The 17,639-nt window shown below is 41.6% G+C and overlaps 1 protein-coding gene across 3 annotated transcripts; it reads right to left on the bottom strand.

Annotated features, from left to right (window-relative positions):
* Window positions 1-224: 224 nt before the first annotated feature.
* On the bottom strand, window positions 225-16,616 carry st3gal4 (ST3 beta-galactoside alpha-2,3-sialyltransferase 4). Of its 3 annotated transcripts, XM_079225231.1 has the most exons (11): window positions 16,591-16,616; window positions 14,762-14,833; window positions 11,668-11,749; window positions 11,297-11,386; window positions 9,666-9,763; window positions 9,220-9,283; window positions 8,685-8,780; window positions 6,936-7,125; window positions 6,297-6,434; window positions 1,199-1,348; window positions 225-1,121 (listed from the first exon to the last, which is right to left on the bottom strand). In XM_079225231.1, the coding sequence occupies exons 2-11, from the start codon at window positions 14,781-14,783 to the stop codon at window positions 1,032-1,034; spliced, it is 1,020 nt and encodes a 339-aa protein (XP_079081357.1). In that variant the 5' UTR covers window positions 14,784-14,833; window positions 16,591-16,616; the 3' UTR covers window positions 225-1,031. The 3 variants fall into 3 exon arrangements, with proteins under 3 accessions (XP_079081357.1, XP_079081358.1, XP_079081356.1); XM_079225232.1 differs by lacking the exon at window positions 16,591-16,616 and having other exon boundaries at window positions 225-310; window positions 14,762-14,890; XM_079225230.1 differs by lacking the exon at window positions 16,591-16,616 and having other exon boundaries at window positions 14,762-14,890.
* Window positions 16,617-17,639: the final 1,023 nt, after the last annotated feature.

The raw sequence follows: 17,639 nt of genomic DNA on the forward strand, positions 1-17,639 counted from the left end.
CAGTGATATTACAATTAATGTTAACAGCAGCTCAATGCAGGTTCACGATGGTAAATGAATGGATGTGTAGTGATTTCCATAGTGTGTGTGTGTGTGTGTGTGTGTGTGTGTGTGTGTGTGTGTGTGTGTGTGTGTGTGTGTGTGTGTGTGTGTGTGTGTGCCTGTTCAATAATTAATTAATAATTAATTGACAAAAAAACTACATCAAATGAGATTCAAATGCCTTTCATTTCGATTTCCTTTTAATTAAAAATGTATTTCATTCTGTACATTACAAAATATCCAGTGGTACCATTTACTGGTATTGTTTCTGAAAAAGAAAGAAAATTATAACAATGATAAAGATGAAATAAATTAAAATTCCCAAACAACTGTCACACAAATGGGCAAAATACAAGTCGTATTTCCAGTCCAAGAAATTAAAAGTAAAGAATCTAATCCTGTGCAAATTAGGTTTGTGATCAATTAATTTTCTTTTCATTTAATATAAAATGTACATTGACAGTGAAGTTCACCTAAAAAACTTAGATTCTAACACACCCCTTTACCGTAAAACAGATTCTGACTTGATAAAAAGTTAATCTCAAACCAGGTTGAGTGAGAAATAATTCATTTTGATTAATTTTACAGCTCAATGATATGCATGAATTAAAAACAACATCGAAGCATTGAATTATCAAAAACTCTGGCCTAATGTGATGTGACTTTACTGATCACAAACAAGACAACTCTCACATGAATATTGTCCTGCAAACTCACTTTGAAAGTTGTGATTCAAACCCCATACAAATTAGAAAAGTTTAAACGCTATGCAAAATGCCGAGCCAGGTTACCAAAGGTTATAAACAAATTGAAGGAAAGCAGTTTAAAAAGCAGTGAAATCATCTTATCATCTTTCAGTTTGACAGAATGTAAGGCGCCAGGGAGATAAGCCTGTGACTCAAGTCACCGCATGGTGTCTTAATGCACCACTCTTGTATCCCACTGCAGAAGGCACATTAAACCAAATTCAAATTTCATGATTTGGTGTATCATAAATGTGGGTGAAGGTACAAAATAGCCCCAACATCCTCCAGTCTTTTTAAGGCTTCTGATTCATGATTTAGGTCATGGTAAGAATTCTGCAAAAGAAAGAAACACAGTGTGTCAAATTAAAGAGACTACATCGGAGGTCCTGCAGATGGCCGGCGCTACCCACCTTCATGGACTTCATGGTGTCGTATCCGTAGTAATGGATAGGGTGCCTTTGGTTCTTTGTGTTGGGGTATCCAAAGCCAGCAATGTGGACCACATCACAGTAGTTGAGAGCAACAAACACAGCGAGGATACCCGTGGTAGGATGCACTGGCTGCTGGAACAAACAAAAGATAATGAGAGCCCCGTGGTACGGTATCAAAAAAGATCCTTACAGAAAAAAATGCACAAAATGTCCCTGTAATTTTGCCATTTTTCTCCAAACCAAAATGGATCCCATCAGATGACTATTATAAATATCATCATGCAGTACACACATAACAATGAAACCCACAAATGTGTGTCAGTGAGTAAGGTGTTAAATATGCACTCAATACCACCTTTGCTAGGCAAATAAAAAAGGTGATGAAATGAGCAATTTATGTAAAAAAAAGAAGGAAAATGCTAATTGCGCATCTGTTGTGTAATGAAAGCTTGAACAGGAATACCATGACTCAACTGCAGCCTCCCATCCCACCACTAGATGGAGATAGAGGGCAACAGACACGTGCAGGCGCTGACCTTCACTTGCAGTTTATTACAAGCCTTCTCCATCTGGATAATACTATCAAATGACCTCAGCATTAACCGTTGTGAACATGTTGTGATGACGTGTAGCTCTTGTTATCTTAGTCGCTTTGAAATAAAGCGTCTGCCAAAATTACTGTTATGTAATGAAAAACGTCAAGTGAGCTTCTATATAACAAAACAACCGTAACACTTTAACGGAACATTCGGACATTGGCAATAGTGGGATTACATTTGCCAGATAAACCTATTCAAAGTATTACAATTTTATTTTAAACAAAGATATTGCTCAAATTGTCTCGCAGCTTTATTTTTTCAGAGACGGGGTAACTATAACAATAGGTCAAATAAACAGTCAAAACACCACATATGCTGTGCAATCACATATTAATGTATCCCGTCTTCCATCAGCTTTCACAATATCTGTGTTGCATGAGTGATGAGTTTATTCACATCAGCTCAAACCTGCAAACTGGGTGATTCTCCAGCAGATTAGTCACTATCTTAGAGCTGTCTCTTCTGAAGAAAATCACTCATGATGCCAGTAACAAGTAACAACTTGAGGCTCATTTCCCGAACAGTGTTATTGAGCAAAATACTTGAGAAACTGTTTCACCTTCAGCTAAAAAGGTATTCAAATGATTTATTTATTTTTTGAACATTTTAGAGAGAACTTGGCTCAGAGGCGACGTGCTCGCTTTTGTTTAACTAACTTAATTAACTTTGCTTAGTCGTGCCTCCTGCCATGGCCCTGCTTACACCCGCTGCAACTATCATTATTTGTATTATTACTGATACCATTAATGCTTTTCATATAATTAATACATTGTATTATAACAACTGCTGCTTTATTAACAACTATATATGTTGTTACTTCTGTACACATGACATGTATTGCACTTCTGTCCATCCCCGGAGAAGGATCCCTCCTCTGATGCTTATTTTTTCCCTAAGAGGAAAAAATATGAGGACAGAGTGTAAAGCCCTCTGAGCCAAGTTTGTGATGTTGGCCAACATGGAATACATTGAATTGAAGATCAAATAGAATATCAATGATTCGCAACCTCATTCATGCTATTTTCCAAAGTGACGGTCAGAAAAAGAGATATCAAGAGATAAAAGAGATAAGATGAAAAAGATAATCACCTCCAGCCCTGATGACACACGACTACACCCTAACCCAACGCCTGAAAGAGATTTTAAACAAATCCCAGGGCATGAAAAACAAAGTGCCAAAATGAAGTTGTAATCTGCCTTTGCTGAAAACATAAAAAAAATAAAAGGGAAATCAACTGACCTCACTGAGATCTGTTGAAAAATAATGAAAAAAATAATGTGCAATTTAATGAGTTGAGACATGTTGGTTGTGTTGCCCCCGGCTGGCTTTGCCTGTGCACAGAGATTTCCCTGTGTCGTTTGCCGTTTCCCATACAACTCTGTCAATGATTATCCATGTTCACAGAGGCAAAAAGGAGAATCACTTCCACATGACCGAGAGATAGAAGAAACTTTCCCTTTCCATCCCTCTCCAAAATGTGTAAGCGTTCCCCAACAGCCTTTTCACTTCCCCCTTCTCTGCAGCTTTCCATGTTATCATCAAGTTTCCTCTGTGAGAGCCCTGGAAGTACATTTATATTGCACATGCTAGTGTTTCTTACATTTTCCTCTAGCAAGGGTTTACTGATTATCTAAAACATGGATTTTTACCAAAGCAAAAGGTCCTTTTAACATGAATTCAGATAAGCTGATTTATATAAATTATTAAAATGTTAAAATCCTCTCCCTGATTTGTAGACATCATGTTTCCCAGTTGCAAAAAGGTTCCTCTGATTCTGTTTGTTCACAAATAACAGAACAGCAGGCTCTTCATACCTTTTTCTGTTAAAAGGAATAGTTTGACACTTTGGGAACATTTACTTGCTTTCTTGCTGAGTTAGATGAGAGGATTGGAGGATTAATACCACTCTAAGATCTGTCCGTTTGATATGAAGCTACAGCCGGCAGTCAGTTTATTAGCATTATAGCTGGCGGGCTCTGTGAAAAAGAAAATCCTTAACACCTGGAAAGCTCACTAATGAACATGTAGCATCTCTTTGTTTGATTCATCCCGAAAAAAAAATGACAAGATGTGGTTTTATGTTATGTACGGGACTATTTTTTGTGACTTCTCTCTGCGGGTTGCCCGACTATTTCAAAGTCACTGCTGGTCAGTGGATTTTTAACCTTTCGATGATCTTTCCAGTTTCAATGCTAAGCTAAGCTAACCAGCTGCTTGCTGCAGCTTCATATTTAGCGGACAGATACGAGATCTATCTCTATTTAATTCTCACAAAAATCGAAAATTGAGCGTATCTGAAGTATATGCACTGTGTGTGTTTGTCTGCAAGATAGAAAGTAAATGTCTCCAGAGTTGGATCTATGCAAATAACAATTACTAGACCTTTCATCCTGCAAGACCTTCATCAAAGCACATGAGTGCCTCAAAGTCTGTCTGCTTACGTGCACCAAATTTAACCACGATAGCCTCGATAAGAAACTGTAACACAGCCCTTTCTCTTCTCTAAAGCAAAAAGCCAGATCAATTTGCTCGTGTACTGAGCACGACTTGTCTTCATTTCAGGAACTGACGAGCAACCTGCAATGGGACACAGCTGACATTCTGTGTGTATTAGCCTCATGTGGTCGCCAGCACACAGGCCAACACCAGAGCTCTGCAGCGGCCCGGCGCATAGTTTGGACGCGGGCCCGTGGAGCCTTGGTGAGAGGGGAGGAAAGGGAGGGGAGGAAAGGGAGGGGAGGAAAGGGAGGGGCCGCACGCTGTCACCGCTGCAAGCCTGATCTACAAGAGCTGAACACAGGCTTGTGTTTGTGGAGACGGGTGTGAACATGTGTGTGTGGGGGGGGGGAGGGGGGGCTGCAATGCAGAAAGGAAAGGAAGGACAGGGGGGAGAAGTGGCTGCCTGTGTGAGAGTATGAGGTTGTGCCTGCGTGTGTTTTGAGAAGGTCCTTGTCTATCTGGCAGGGCCATTAGCGGAGGGAGGTGTCTGCAGAGAGGAGGTCCGCTCCAGTCAGGACTCCCGCTGGTATTAGGAATACCCGAGGACGGGTGAGAGGAAAGAGACAGACGAAGACAAGATAGATTGAAGATAGGGAGATACATCTAGGTTCCCTTTAAATGCATTAAATCCCTGTTGTTTAAGAACAAATGTATATGTTTGCAGCCGTGAATTAATCTCATGTGAGTTTAGGATGTTTTAATACTTTTATAGCAAACAAACAACCCAGTTTTCCCGATTGTTACATCCCCCCCATCTTTCTCCTCCTCTTCCTGCCCACTATCCTCTGCCCCTGGGCCTCCCCATACAGTCTGTGCACATGGGGCAGAGGTCATGCCGGCTGAGCCCACTGAGGATCGCTACCTTCCCACTGCTCACCCTCCTCTTGCACCAGCTAGTTGTGTTTGTATTGAAGTCCAAAAGGGTAACCCCCTCCCTCCCCCCCCTCCCAGTATTCAGAATTCTGTGCTTGACAAAAAGGGCTCAGGAGAGGCAAACGAGCAGAACCAAAACAAAACTTGGCTCGTTGCCCACGGCAGACACGATCGCTACCATACACACAACAAGCCCCACTTGGAGACGGGAGGCAATGGGCCAATAAAGACTTTTGCGTGTGAAATGGTCTAAAAGCCAATCACCTCAGCCAAAGAGTCGGAGTTCAGTTTGTGAAACAAAAACGGATCAATGGTCATGCGTCATGTTTTCTCATTGCACAATCACTGCTCCTCAGTCCCAGTGTCATGAGTTAGAGTATGATTATGGTTTCTCTTTTGCTTGTTATGATGGAGTTACATTGTCTGTCCTTTACTTTATCCTTTACTTGTATGTGTTTTATTGAGCCAAAAGTCACAAAACATGCTCAATGACGACCGACTGAACCGTCAACGCAGTGTTTATTTTCGCAGAAAACTGAGATAATCAGCTTTGCAGAGATAGAACACTGGGAGCTGTCCTTTTTTTCTAGAAAACACAGAGCATCTGGTTGAAATCTATACAATATGTTGGCTTTTCTTCAACAGCCAATTATTTTCCGAGGGACTCACTGTGCAGCCTCGAAGACACAAGGAGCTTATCTTGTAATGAGATACCAAAATGCCAAGTAGAAGCTAATCTTCGTCATGTTTTGCAGTAATTGGATCCTCAAAATTGCTATTGACCCGGCTACATTTCAAGAGCAATGCCTTTTCCAGTAAACTGTTTATCACAGCGCTCAAGAGATAGCATTCGAGGAGCTGTGGCTAATCAGTGGATGCTCCATCCAGCCTTGTTAACATTCATGTGGGGAGTAGTGAAGGGCAAACGGGGATAGAAGGGAGGTACGGGAGAAAGGGAACAAACAAGAGAGCGGGTTCTAGTGGGAACATTCTTTTGAGGTCGACAGAAACAGTCATTATTATTGAGTTGCAACTGAGGAGAAGCATTGCCACCACAGTCACGGTCCTTGACTCTCACACAGTGGCGTGGAAGTGGAGCTCTTACCTGTTTGCTCTTGGGATATTGAGGGATCCGGAGCAGTCTGTCTGCAGTCTGGTGCAAAAAGTGGGGGTCCAGCACTCGGATTTTACTCATGTCACCCAACCAGATTTGGGGAGGGGGCTTCCAAAATCCTTTCCTGACCTGCAAAGCACAAATAAACAAAGGAGGACGATAAGACACCGGATGTTGGGAAATTTAAATTGAAAAAAAAGAGGACAGACAGAGAGTAAGAGGTTTTTAGTTGCCACAGTGAGTTCATTTGCACAAAACAGAGATGCAATTGAACCCATGACTCCCTCATTTCTGGAGGCAACCGAATTGATGTGCAAATTAGCAAGTAATGACCCTGCAACTATTAGCGGAAGGAGGCCGGAGGTGCCGGGAGCAACAGAGTGAAGGATGTCTGTGATGGAAACTACATTTAACTCTGAAGAGCACTGGCATCACTGAAGTCGAACCTCTTAAGTATTTGTTCCTGATATGGATGGCTGGCGGGGGCTGGAAAAGAGGCTAAAAGGAGAGTGTTTATGTGAGGCAGAGAGGGAGTGACAGAAAGTGAGACAGAGTGAGATGGAAAGTGTGTGTGTGTGTGTGTGTGTGTGTGTGTGTGTGTGTGAGTGCATTCTCACACATATCCTGTACCCTCTTCTCATTATAGAGGATCTCTTTGAGCCAGCGAAGATCTTGCAGCTTGAAAGGCACCAGCACCATAAGCGTGCCGGGCTCGTTGTGCAGTCCAGGGTTGTAAGAGGCCGACTCGGGGTAGAAGAACCTCATGGTGGTCTTGTTTCCCACGTCGTCCTCGTAGCCCCTCACTGGGGCGTCGTTCAATCTAAAGCAGGGACACAACACTATATTCAGTGACAGGAATTTGAAGGTTTTTTTTCATTTCTATTTTTGCAGTCGCTCAATGAAAACAAAAAATTGGTTGCCAGCCACATGACCTGGCAAAATGTACTGCTCTAACTTTTAGCTAATTTGTAAAACAGATTTGGGGAGGGCCCAGTCCCTGGACCATTTTTGGGAGCTCATCCATTTCTCTGAGTGGGCCTGACTCCGGTTTAACAATGTGTAAGCAATGTGAGCTTCTTCAATTGAATAAACTTCGATTTTATGAAAATAATAAAGTCCGACCAAAAGTATATATAAATAGGGAGCTTGAGTGAACCCACAACTTTTGGTTTCTGAAGTAAGAAAACCTCATTCATACAAATATCAATAGAGTGGTTGACTCTATATGATTTAATCATTTTCATTTTCATGGGAGCTCTAGTTTTTTGCTCACAAAGTCATTGTTGCCTTTGAATATATAGTGTGAATCCCCAGAACGTGCTTCATTTTTCAGAGAGTCTAATCAAAGCAATGCTCAATAACAGAGAGCAGATGAGTTACAGGAGCTACTGGAAAATTGGCGAGGCCTTGACAATAGCATAATGTTATCGCAGAGTTGCAAATTTGCCTGTTGATGTAGATCGTGTACCATTAACTCGAGCCAGGATGTTTTTCAGGTTCTTCTATTCTCCCTTTTCAGAGTCAACTTTCGATCGAAAAAATGCCGCAAATTGATACAGTAAAAATATATATATATATTGTTTCTATGGCAGAACCGGCCCGGTGACGTCAAACTCTCAGACATGCATTGAGTTCTGAGTGTCAATAACCTTCCTCTACTTTTGCCATGGAACGATTAGCCTTAAGAGAGGGAGAGATGTGAGAGAGGGAAGGAGGAGGGGGGGTGGTGGGGAAAGCATTGTGACCAGGCCAAATTCTGGCTATTTGAAAGAGGCTTATAAAAACTCAGAATGCATGTGTTCATTCCAAGGCTGTAAAGTCAGATTTGCAGAGTGCCTTTGTCCCTGTGTAAACGAAATGCTTTCTTTTCTCCTTTAAAGGCACGAAAGAAAAGTGTGCTAATTGCCGAGAGGACGGCTCTATATCAGGGTCAGGCGGTCACACGGTCGGATACTGTCCATCAATCGTTAACAGCCAAGTGGATTTATAACCTGCTTTCAGTAGCGGGGAGAATTTATCAAATTCCCTTTTTTTTAGGTCATTGAGCAAATATCCATCTGGTTCTGATTAATCAGTCCTAAAGGTTCTTAAACATGATATTAGTTATGAAGAGGTCTCGGGTTTAAAAATGTTATTATCGTTGCTGACGGGTCACAATTTTGCAAGAATTGAAAATGTAGTACAGTCAGCTCCTAAAAATGCAGAGCTTGGAGTGGAATCAAAAAGCAGCAAAGCAAGTTTACAACAACTTTTTTGACCCTAATTAATTCCTCTTCTCCGTGAACAGCAGCATGAACACACAGTTAACAGAAATACAAGAAACTGAATGTCATCGCTCAAACAACAATACTTTCACGAGGTCTTCTGCTTGGTGCTTACCGAATGACCACGTCATATTTGTTGATGATGCTTCCCAAGGAGCTATTTTTAATGGCAAAGCCATTGCCTATGACCACGCAGGTTCTGCATTCAAGGCTGTGGAGAAAAACACCACATGCAAACGTGAGCGTTTTCAAGTGTATTACAATGACAATCAAAATGTCCCCTGAGAGAGACATGACTGACAACCACATTCATCACTCGAGCAACAGCACCGAGGTCGCTTTCTTGACCATAATGAGGGACAGTCATGTGGCCATAAGTGCCCATAATCACAGTGATGATGTCATGCAGAAAAGGAAACTTCATACATAACAGGACGTGTACAACAGCTGGAAAACATTGTCAACCAATCACAATGTTTTGAAAAATATTCCTGTAGTAGTGTCACTTATTAGATATATTCTGTTGTCAATCCCAGACTTTAATTTATTACTGTACAGCACTATGGACTTAAAACAGAAGAAAGCTGGGTTAATAAAACGTTGAGCTTTAGCATCATGAGCCAGGTTGGCTGAAGTGCGGCTACACTTACTTTTCAATGTTGGCTGGCACCTGATAATTTGCAATTAAAGCAAGAACTTTCAGTAGCAGCAGCTCTGGGAGGGAAAGTGAAAAAAATGAGAGGTTGAAATGGTGTTATTGTTTCAAAACTTTGAATACAGATATGCAAAATGCATAGAAGACTGCTTGTTCATGCTTCAGCTGTGTTATGAACCAAACACATAGTCAAATATGTCCTCTTTTATCAAAGCCCTGTGACTAAATGGCAATGAAGCATCACTGCCGGATAGGGTCATGAATTCAGACACAGAAGTATCATTTAGTTATGTGAACCTGACCTGATGTAAAAATAAATGTATATATGGAGAAAATAAAGTATCAAACCCCTTCGTACAACAACCAGTAACACCAAGATGTGAGACATGTGCCGAATAAACTGAGCAGAAAGAGCAAGAGGATTATGTAGAGTCAGCATACCACTGCCCTTAATGCCATAAGGTAATGCCAGCTTTGACAGATGATCCCGCCAGAAGAAATCCTCCAGTTTCAGAAAGAGCTGCGTCTGTCTGGTAATGCTGCATGAAAAATGTCAGAGCAGGAGTTACAACACAACACAACACTGCAGTACACAGGGCTTCACTGTATAGATGACTTATGTTACAGGAGGGTTTTGTGGCTAAGAGAGAGAGGGAGGGGAGGATATGAATGAGGCGTCAGACAGCGAGGATGGAGAAAACTGCTTTCTAAACTTTTTTGGGGCTATAAAAACTATCAAAACCACACAATGGACAGCACCAAATGTGCTGCCAAACAGCACAGTGTTCATATTGGCTCATGGAAAAGCTTGTCTTAACTTTCCCAAATGTTCTGGTATCTATTAAGCAGGTAAACCAGGCCATTATAAGTAGACCAGCCATTTACATGATGTCATTCAATAGCAATTCCCCTCATTAAGATCCCCTGTTTGGCATTTATCTGCTGAGGAAAGGGAAATAAAACACTAACGTCCACCGTGCCTGTGGAGTGAGACAGTTGTGGCAGGTTGTAGTACAGTTTACGAAACAGTCGCTTTTCTGTGTTCGCTGGCTTCAGCCTCCAGCTGTTTATGACCTACTCTCTTTGACAGTGAGGCCCTCAGACATTTACTACCCTTGTGTGCCAGCTAGCTCTTCGTAGGAGATCAGGATGAATCTCCGGGGAGGGGTCTAATTAGAGAAATGTCACTTGGATTGCCTGGAAGGCCTCCCTGGGACTGTAGTGACTGATGTGACTGTAGTGACTGATGTGGCTGATGTGACTGTAGTGACTGATGTGACTGTAGTGACTGATGTGACTGTAGTGACTGAAGTGACTGATGTGACTGATGTGACTGTAGTGACTGATGTGGCTGATGTGACTGATGTGACTGATGTGACTGTAGTGACTGATGTGGCGAACAACCAGCCTGCAACTTTGTGTAAGAATGCAAATCATCTTCTTTAACAGAGGTAAACACAGGGATTAGGAATGTTGACTGTTTGAAAGGTCGAAGGGCGGGCAGTGGAAGGTCTTCTGAGCTAAAGAAATAAACAGTGGCCTTGGAGGAGTTTCGGACAAACAGATGGAGACCATATCACTGTTTTGTAACTGAACCGAGCCTGATTGAAGACCAACAGTAAATATACAGCTGAATAAACTGATAGTAGAGCAAGATACAATACATGAAAGGGGCTAAGGGAAGTGGGACAGTGATTACTTAACATAGCAGAACACAGCTATTGGATGGCTTCAAACAATGCAACTTCATGGAGAGGTCATTCTTAGCCAACATTGGTTTCATCTGAACTCCCCCTCTCAACCTTTTCATCAACACATTCCACTTGAGTTGCTAAAACTTGCATGATTTAGATGGAAAATTGTTTTTTCATTATACGTCCTGTTCTTTCTCACTGAAATATGCTTCTCCTTCATGACTGGTAAAGAACCTAACACTTCCAAGAAGCCTGGCACCTCATGTTCAAATAAAAAATACTGGCATACCTTCCTCCCTTAATAAGCCATGCACTCCCTCCAGTTTGTAAAAAAAAAAAAAAATGCAGACGTGCCACACAGACGTGCCATTTACTCACTTAAAGTTAAGGCTCTCCCACTTCTTCTGGGTTAGCCAGCCACCACACAGCGACTTGCTACTGTTCGGAAACTTGATGGTGCCGCCGTAGCTGAAAGACAGACAATCACCACAACTGGCGTGAAAGTTGCTGCTGAATCCATAAAAACCCAGCGGGCCAGTAACTGGGTCCAGAACAGGAATGAGCATGTGTGAGGGCCCTAAAATTGACCAGCAGCTCAGAATGTGGGTTTTTCTCTTAACTTTTAGTGGCTCAGCGCAACACAGGCCTTGTGAGCTCAATTCTTTTTACCAGAAATGGACATTTCTGCAATCGTGTGACCTCAACACCACGTGGAATGGAGAAATAAATAAATGGTTGTGTGTGTTTACCTCTGAAGTATGGCATTGGAGCAGTAGTATGTGACAAAGGAGATGAAGAAGAGGAGGATTGGGAGAAGCCTAAGGCACCATGCTGGAAATCAAAGAATAAGAAACAGAGGCAAACAGACACGGATTAAAAGAAATGGACTACCCAATTTCACATACAACACATACTGGCTTCAAGGTTTTGACAAATCAAAGTAATACTTCTTTATAAATATTTAGATGAAAAAATATACCATATAATTATATTGTAAATAAAAAAAATGTACAGTGAAAAAAGGTGCTGCTCATAAGTTGGCATCCCCTTTAACGCAGGTGCTCTCAGTATCAATCTGGGTATTGAAAGCTGAAACTGAAACAAATATTAATGAATGTGCTACTTGCTATTTAGAGATAACTGCACCAGGTCTACAGGAAGCACTCCACCCAGTATGGTTTCAATTTGATACCAGAGAGTAAAACTATCTTTAAAGGACTATGCCACGTTCCAGCTTGCTTTAAGGCCTCCACCATCACCCCTGTCCCCCAAAAAAACAAGGATCACAGGACTGAATTACTTCAGGCCCGTCGGCCTGACCTCTGTGGTTATGAAGTCTTTTGAGAGCCTTGTCATGTCCCACCTCAAAGCCCTCACCGACCCACTCCTGGACCCCCTGAGGTCCGCCTGCAGAGCCAACATATCTGTAGACAAAGCAATCAACATGGCCCTCCACTTCATCCTCCAACATCTGGACTGTTTGTAGACTTCTGCTCTGCCTTCAATACCATCATCCCGCCTCTGCTGCAGGACAAGCTCTACCAGCTGCACATGCCCGACTCCACCTGCGAGTGGGTCACAGACTTCCTGTCTGACAGGAAGCAGCACGAGGCTGGGGAAACACGTCTCAGGCTCTCGGACCATCAGCACCGGTTCCCCCCAAGGCTGCGTTCTTTCCCCTCTTCTTGTCTCCCAGTACACCTTCCTGGGCTCCATCATTCCACAGGACCTCGAGTGGGAGCTGAACATCAGCTCCATCACAAAGAAGAGGATGTTCAGAGGATGTTCTTCCTGAGGCAGCTGAAGAAGTTCGACCTGCCAAAGACAATGATGGTGCACTTCTACAGCGCCGTGATTGAGTCCATCCTCTCTGACTCCATTACCGTCTGGTACGCTTATCAGCGGTGATTAGCTGCAATCTGCCTTCCCTCCACGACTTGTTTGCCACCCGGCCCCTGAGGCGGGCAAGAAAGATTGTAGCCGACCGCTCTCACCCAAAACTGGTCAAGTCCCTTCCCTCTGGCAGGAGGCTGCGTTTCATCAGGACCAAGACCGCACGCCACAAAAAACGTTTCTTTCCGTCTGCAGTCGGGTTCATCAATAAAGCCCCGGGACCCCCACTGACTCCATTTCTTACCGTTACACAACCTTACACATCTTTTCTCTGTTAATATACACTAGACCAGTGGTTCTCAACCTTTTATCAGTGATGTACCCTCTGTGAAATATGTTTTCAGCCCCCTAACTAGTGCAAAATCATTTTTGGTTGAAAAAAATATGTAATACACAGCACTGTGCCATCAGTATCTGATTTAATACATAATATATACAATTCTCTTCATGAACTTAGACTTATATTTTATTGAATATTTATGAAATAACTATTTTTAAAGTATTTTTGAATGGATGCTAATTTTTATATATATTTTTTTTTTTCAATCTCTTGTACCCCCTGGAGTGCCTTCATGTACCCCCATTTGAGAACCACTGCACTAGACACATATTTGATTGTATATTTTCATATTTATAAATGATGTATCATACTATTGCACTGTGTTTATTGTTATGCACCATTTGCATAGCCACTTGGCAAAAAACTGTTCTGATTCAACCTGTTCATCGATGCGTCACAGTTTTTGGGACTTCCTGGAGTCTCTGCTGGTTGCCGAGAAACCTCACGGTGATCAAACTATTCCTCCAAGGAGACAATTAAACAGTCTATATAAGCGAGTACCAAGAGATTCACTGTAACTAAGACTGAGACAGACCATATTTCAAACAGTCTATGGCACAACAAAATAAAGCAACCCTCAATGCCACTGCAGCTCTTTTGTTGAAAATGAATCACTGCAAAGGGTCTTTGTCTATGGAATGAAGGCAAGGGCCCCCCTTTGAATCAAAGGGGAACAAACAGACAGCTTTGGGTTTTCCCACAATAATTTAGGCAACATCTGGAGTAAACAAGACGTGCAATTTTTGAGAAGTGCCTACATATTGTGTTGCTAGAGGCCCAGCAACATCACTGTTGGTGCAAACTGTAGTGGGGACTGTAATCATTGTGCAATACAGTATGTTGATGTGCAGTGCCACACTGATGGTGTCATGATGTGAGTTTGTCTGTTTCCTGTTTTATTTTGTAGTCCTTGTCTTGTGTGTCCTCTGTGTTCCCTGGACTTCCTGCTCCTGTAATTGTCTATTGATTGTCCCTGATTGCTCCCTGCTGTGTGAAATCACCTGCCCCTGCCCCGTGTATTTAAACCCTGTTTGTCTCCTGCCTCCGTGTGGGATTGTACTGTCTGTTCCTCTGTGCTACTCCGTGTTCCTCCGTGTGTTCCCCGTGAGTAAGCTTGTCAACCTTTCTGTTGATATATAGTATTTTTTTGTTGGAATAAATTTACTGTTTAAATTTAGTGTTTATATATAGTAATTTTTTGTTGGAATAAATTTACTTTTTTAACCGTTGCCTGTGCATTTGGGTCCACTCCTTGAACCACCCCGTGACGGATGGATTGGGATTAGTTCAAACCTGTGACATCACGGTCAATAGTCTTAACATTCTGCTGATTTTAAAAGGCCAAAAAAGCAAAAGTAACTTGTGGCACTGAGCACAGGTAACCCAATGACTATAAAATAAACAATAGCGTTTGTGATCGGATCATTTATCTGTGTGAAAGTGCATTTTGGTCAATAATCCTCTCACCATTGCATAAGAAATAACAGATCAGATTACTGCTTTACCAAATATCAAGAGAGGGAAAGTCCCATTCAAGCAATCAGAACAAAGCAACATGTAATAAAAAATAAATAAATAAATAATCAAATGCCCACAGTGGAAGAGCTTACTTTTAGCTGCCTTCTGGGACATCTTCACGTGCTCCTTGGTCCTCTCATGTCTACACGGTGCATGTTGTTATCCTGGGTGATGGGTACAGACAGGAAGAAGAATGTTTTATAATAATTCCTCCTGTCAAACATCATATGAATAGATCCTCTCTTTCATTTGAATGTGAGACTGCCGTAACATGAAATGCACAGCTGTTAATAGAGTCATTTGTAATCATCTCACACCCACACCCTCACCCACATACAAATTAGATGCCTTGACAAGGCTCAGATGAGGATGGAGTAAACGGAGCTGCCACAGAAAAGCGAGGGAGAGAAAATGACAGAGAGAGTGAGGTAGAGAGAGAGGGAAGGGCAGCAGATGAAGGCTGGTCAGTTTAAGAGGATCATGCTTGACTGATAGACACTTGTTCCCTGAACTGAGGGTTATGTGAAATCCCACAGCAGCACCGTGTGCTCGGTTGCTTTGGAGAGTTAAAGCCAGATTAAAAGGCATATAATGTTACAAATATCTGACTACTTAATGCACATCTTAACCCCGGTTTTCCTGATTCATGATATTCAGAGGGAGACCATTGGCATCCCCACAGCCAAATAGTTGTACAGAAGTTATGACGGACACGGTTTCGGGGCCGGCCCATCACTGAAAATCAATAGTGAACTGAAGGAGTGCACAGCTGAATATCTATTTTGAGATGTGTATGTGCGTGCATCAGCACTTGCTACATTGCAACATAGTAACGTAATACCGCTGTAAATCGACCAAACATCCACGCCCAACTTGGAGACAGCCAGAGAGCGGAAACCACATGATCGATTAACACCACCGCGGGGATGCTCTGCAGATTTGAATCCCCAATATGCAACCACTCAAGCCCCGCCCTGAAAAACCCCATATTTCACAACATACGAAACTGCTGCCTCCTGAATGAGTGTGTAGATGGTTCAGAGTTACAATGGGAGTGGTTGTGTGTCCAATATGAGACTGGGCTGTGTTTGTATCCTAAGTTATTGTTTCGGGACTGACGACAACGCTTAAGAATGTGAAGAGGAGCTAACTTCAAACAACAAAGATGGGTTTTTGTTTTTTTCCCTTCTTCTCTGTTATCTTCGATGAAGTAGCTCAGGATCCAACTATTATGTGCCTGCATGTTATAGCTGTGGTGCTCATTAGTTTATTAACCATAAATCAATTTACGTAAATCTAATCAACAATAATCTAATAACTGATTAATTGTTTTGGTCATTTATTGAGCTAATATTCTTTCTTTTTTTTCATTCTTTTTTGTATTGGTCGTAGGCATCAATTAGACATTTACAGAGGTTGACAAATTACATTGCATGTGCACATTTTTAGATGATGCTCATTTTAGTTATACACATATAGAATAAGGGGTGAAAAACAGAGAATAAACAACAAAAATTAAACAGAGAACAAAAAGAAAAACAGTGTATCTAACTAGGGAATGATCTATTCTCGATTGTACATGCATTGATTTATGAAAATAAAATCAGGTCGATTGAGCTAATAATCTAAGAAGAAATGGCAGACCTAGGCTTCTCCGATATGAGGATATGGGGCTTGTCTAATTCCAAATTGGCATATTTTAAAGTGTTTTTTTTACAGACTAAAAGACAGATTATACAACAGATGCTAATGTAGCTGATGCAGTTTAACAGTTGTTCCAATTCGTACAGATTCTCCGAACACACTTCATGATCATCGAGTGCCTAAATATTGCAACATGACGCCTTCTCAGGGAGCTGTGTGTGTATCCACCAATTACAGACCAACAAAAACAAGACAATATTAAAACAGAACATCTTACCTTTTCCCTCTTTCATTTCCAATTAGTATATCCTCAATGGTGCAGATGTGATGAGCCTGTAAAGTAAAAGTATAAAATCATTAATCTGACAAATGTAACAACACCAGAATATCTGCACAACCTACTTGTTATTCTTTGTTTTCAACTTGTCTACTTGATTGCACTGGTGAACTTAAAATAACTCAGAAACAGGAAACTTCATGTTGTCTGTTTTTGCATGGCAGAGAAGTCGTTTGTAACCAAAGTTCTGGGACTGACTACACACGCAATGCTGAATAATATACGCTGAAACACACAAATGTCTTCTTCTTGTCTGTATTTTACAGCATGCAGCTCATTTTGACATTATTATTATTCAATAAAAGAGATTGCGTATAGAATGTGTGGATTCGCTGCGATTTGGACAGTTAGTCGGACAAAATAAGTCATGTCACGATGCCAGTTTGGGCATTTTATTGTAATTTTCTGACTTTTTAGAGACAAATGGCACAATTAACTGACACATGAATCACTGCGGTAAAATAATTTGTTTTTAATTAATGTGTGTGTGAGGGGGTTCGAGCTCTGTGCCGTGCGATGCCTCGTGGCACGCAGAGCGTCTGACTGACGCTGGCAAATGTCCTGAAGATGTAAAGGGACCAACAGAGCGAGATTCAGTCCCGTCAGAAAGGCCCTCCACCACAGAGCGATGCAGGCGGAGCACTTAAAGAGCTTAGTCACACACTGTAGTGATTAAAGATGAGTCAGGAAGCAATGAGGAAGTTATTCCGGCGAAGGCACTGCATGGGAAAATGTTCTCAGGGGTTTATTGGTTCCTTCCTCCCAAACTCGTAAGGAAGGTGAGGGCTGACGAGACTAAAACTACGTGTACTTATCAAACACGTGCTAATGTACATTAACCGAGATAATTATTACAGATTAACGTATTAATTAACAATCATGAGCTCTGTATTTCTGTGTTTTGCAAGCTGTTAATCATTACTACCTTCAAATGTATCATTATCACCAATTTAAATTAATTGGTAATCTATGCTTCCCATACAGCAAAG

Source organism: Taurulus bubalis (genome assembly GCF_910589615.1).
Source record: "Taurulus bubalis genome assembly, chromosome: 10".
Classification (NCBI taxonomy): Eukaryota; Metazoa; Chordata; class Actinopteri; order Perciformes; family Cottidae; genus Taurulus; species Taurulus bubalis.

Excerpts from the sequence above, each read along its gene's own strand:
- st3gal4 (XM_079225231.1), bottom strand. The coding sequence starts at position 14,783 with ATGTCCCAGAAGGCAGCTAAAA. Across the intron at positions 11,750-14,761 it reads GTCCCAGAAGGCAGCTAAAA|CATGGTGCCTTAGGCTTCTC; the intron begins GTAAGCTCTTCC and ends TTTGATTTCCAG. Across the intron at positions 6,435-6,935 it reads TCCTCTATAATGAGAAGAGG|GTCAGGAAAGGATTTTGGAA; the intron begins GTACAGGATATG and ends TGTGCTTTGCAG.